The sequence below is a fragment of the Leptopilina boulardi genome, unplaced genomic scaffold (genome assembly GCF_019393585.1).
Source record: "Leptopilina boulardi isolate dan_hultmark-lab unplaced genomic scaffold, ZJU_Lbou_2.1 LbouV2_325, whole genome shotgun sequence".
Classification (NCBI taxonomy): Eukaryota; Metazoa; Arthropoda; class Insecta; order Hymenoptera; family Figitidae; genus Leptopilina; species Leptopilina boulardi.
The window spans coordinates 5601163-5603283 of record NW_026137891.1 but is presented as its reverse complement, the minus strand read 5'-3'; the positions used below and the strand labels follow the sequence as shown (position 1 = coordinate 5603283).

The following is a 2121-nucleotide window of genomic DNA, read 5'->3' as shown; positions in this document are numbered from 1 at the left end:
GATAATAATATTTGTTTAAATTTAAAAATAGCGCTAGTATCGTTTTGAGACTCCAATGATCACGTGATCTGGAAAGTAAGAACTAACCAATCAGAATGCTCACTATCTATGGTAATGGAAAATTCCAACAAAGTATTTTGTGTTAGTGCTCATGTATTCACACACAGTCATTATTAATCCATACACATTTCTAAAAGGAACCGAAAGGAAGTGGAAGGGGATTCGAAGGAAGTCTTTTCCGCTCGTCACGTTTTGCTGCCTTGAGCGTTCTCATCTCTCATTTAACTTATTTAATAAGGTAAGTTTAAACAATATTATCCTTATTTTATCTCTATTTTATTTTTCTAATAATATTACTTTCTTTTTGTGAAAAAATTTTCATTTTTCTATTTATAACTAAACAAAATCGAAAGATAAAGTGCACGATGGTTGTTGGCGTTCCTTTTCCCCCCCATTTTATAAAATACCGGTGTTAATTACACAAGGTTTGTTTTAACTATGTATGATTGTAAAATTTGTATCATTTTTATTCAAAAGAATTTATAATTAAAATTTTTTGAAGAAACTTTATATTACATATTCGTGATTAATAAATTACCGCCTATATTCACTTTCATAGCCGCCATTTCATCGGCACGTTTTTGAAAGTAATTTTAGATTTTTTTTAAAATATACAATAAATAAAGTAACATATCATTTGTTTTTACTGTATTGAAAAAATTTCTTTTTTCATTGTAGTTAAATTTGATGTAATAGTGAATTTTATTTGATGAGAGTGTTAATAGTGTGTGATTTCACATGATCTTTATTTGTTCATTAGATATAGAAATAGATTTACATTACGGAGAATTAATCATTGATAAATGTTTTCCGAAGACAATATTTTTAATAAGAAATTTTTTAAAAATCTATTTAATAAAATAGAGAAACATTCTTTTTTTTTGAAAATATTTTTGAATTTTTTATTATTTTGCAGTATCCAAAAACCTTTAATCAACAATGGAACTCCCAAAATGTTTCTTTGACATGAGTGTCGATGATAAACCAGTTGGTCGCATTGTCATCGAGTTGAGAAGCGATGTCGTTCCTAAGACTGCTGAGAACTTCCGTGCTCTTTGCACAGGAGAAAAAGGATTTGGCTACAAGAACAGTTCGTTCCATCGTATCATTCCAAATTTCATGTGTCAAGGTGGTGATTTCACCAAGCACAATGGTACTGGAGGAAAATCAATTTACGGAGAAAAATTCGAGGATGAGAACTTCCAACTTAAACACACCGGTCCAGGAATTATGTCAATGGCAAATGCTGGAGCAAACACAAATGGCTCTCAATTCTTCATCACCACTGTTAAAACCGCGTGGTTGGACAATAAACACGTTGTCTTTGGTTCCGTCGTTGAAGGTATGGATATAGTCAAAAAATTGGAAAGCTTTGGATCTCAAAATGGAAGGACTTCCAAGAAAATTTGCATTGCCGACTGTGGTCAACTTTAAAAAAAAAAATAAGGAAAAAACTTTGTCTTCTCAATTCCATAAAGCGGAAAAAAGCCATGTTGATTTGAAACAAAAAGCATTTAAATTTCCTTTCCCTCTGCCTGTTGTTCATTGAAGTCATGAATGGAAAAGGAAAATTCTTAACGAAAAAGTTTTGAAAATGTCGATGAAAGATCAAGAATTTCTAAATCAGATTTATCTTTAAAAAAAGGCACATTTACATTTTTCAATTCATAAATTTCCATTCATTACCTCTTTGATACATTTTTTTGAAATTTAAATTAATCAGGGTATTGAACGAAAACAAAAAACTTTTAATTCTCCGACTAGTACTTTTATGTATAGATATGGTGATTTTTTTTTAAATCGACTCTATTCCTAATAATATGTACTTATTCACGTAATAATTAACAATTTCAATGCGTGGTGGTATATTCCGTTTAAAAGTGTATACTTATGAGACGAATATTAAAAAATGTTCTTTGCCCTGGAAATAAATTTTATACTGTTTTTTTTCCCCTATTTTCAATAGTCCTTTGATGATCATATTTACAATGAATAAATGAATTTCTGTCAAATACTCATCTTTTATTATTTCTAACTATAAGTTTTTTTTTCATATAAAAA

General features: G+C 29.3%; 1 protein-coding gene across 1 annotated transcript; it reads left to right on the top strand.

Annotated features, from left to right (window-relative positions):
• Window positions 1–138: 138 nt before the first annotated feature.
• Window positions 139–2074, top strand: LOC127284617 (peptidyl-prolyl cis-trans isomerase). Its single transcript, XM_051310153.1, has 2 exons — window positions 139–298; window positions 977–2074. Exon 2 carries the CDS (start codon window positions 1000–1002, stop codon window positions 1492–1494), a length of 495 nt encoding a protein of 164 aa, XP_051166110.1. The 5' UTR covers window positions 139–298; window positions 977–999; the 3' UTR covers window positions 1495–2074.
• The last annotated feature ends 47 nt before the right edge of the window (window positions 2075–2121 follow it).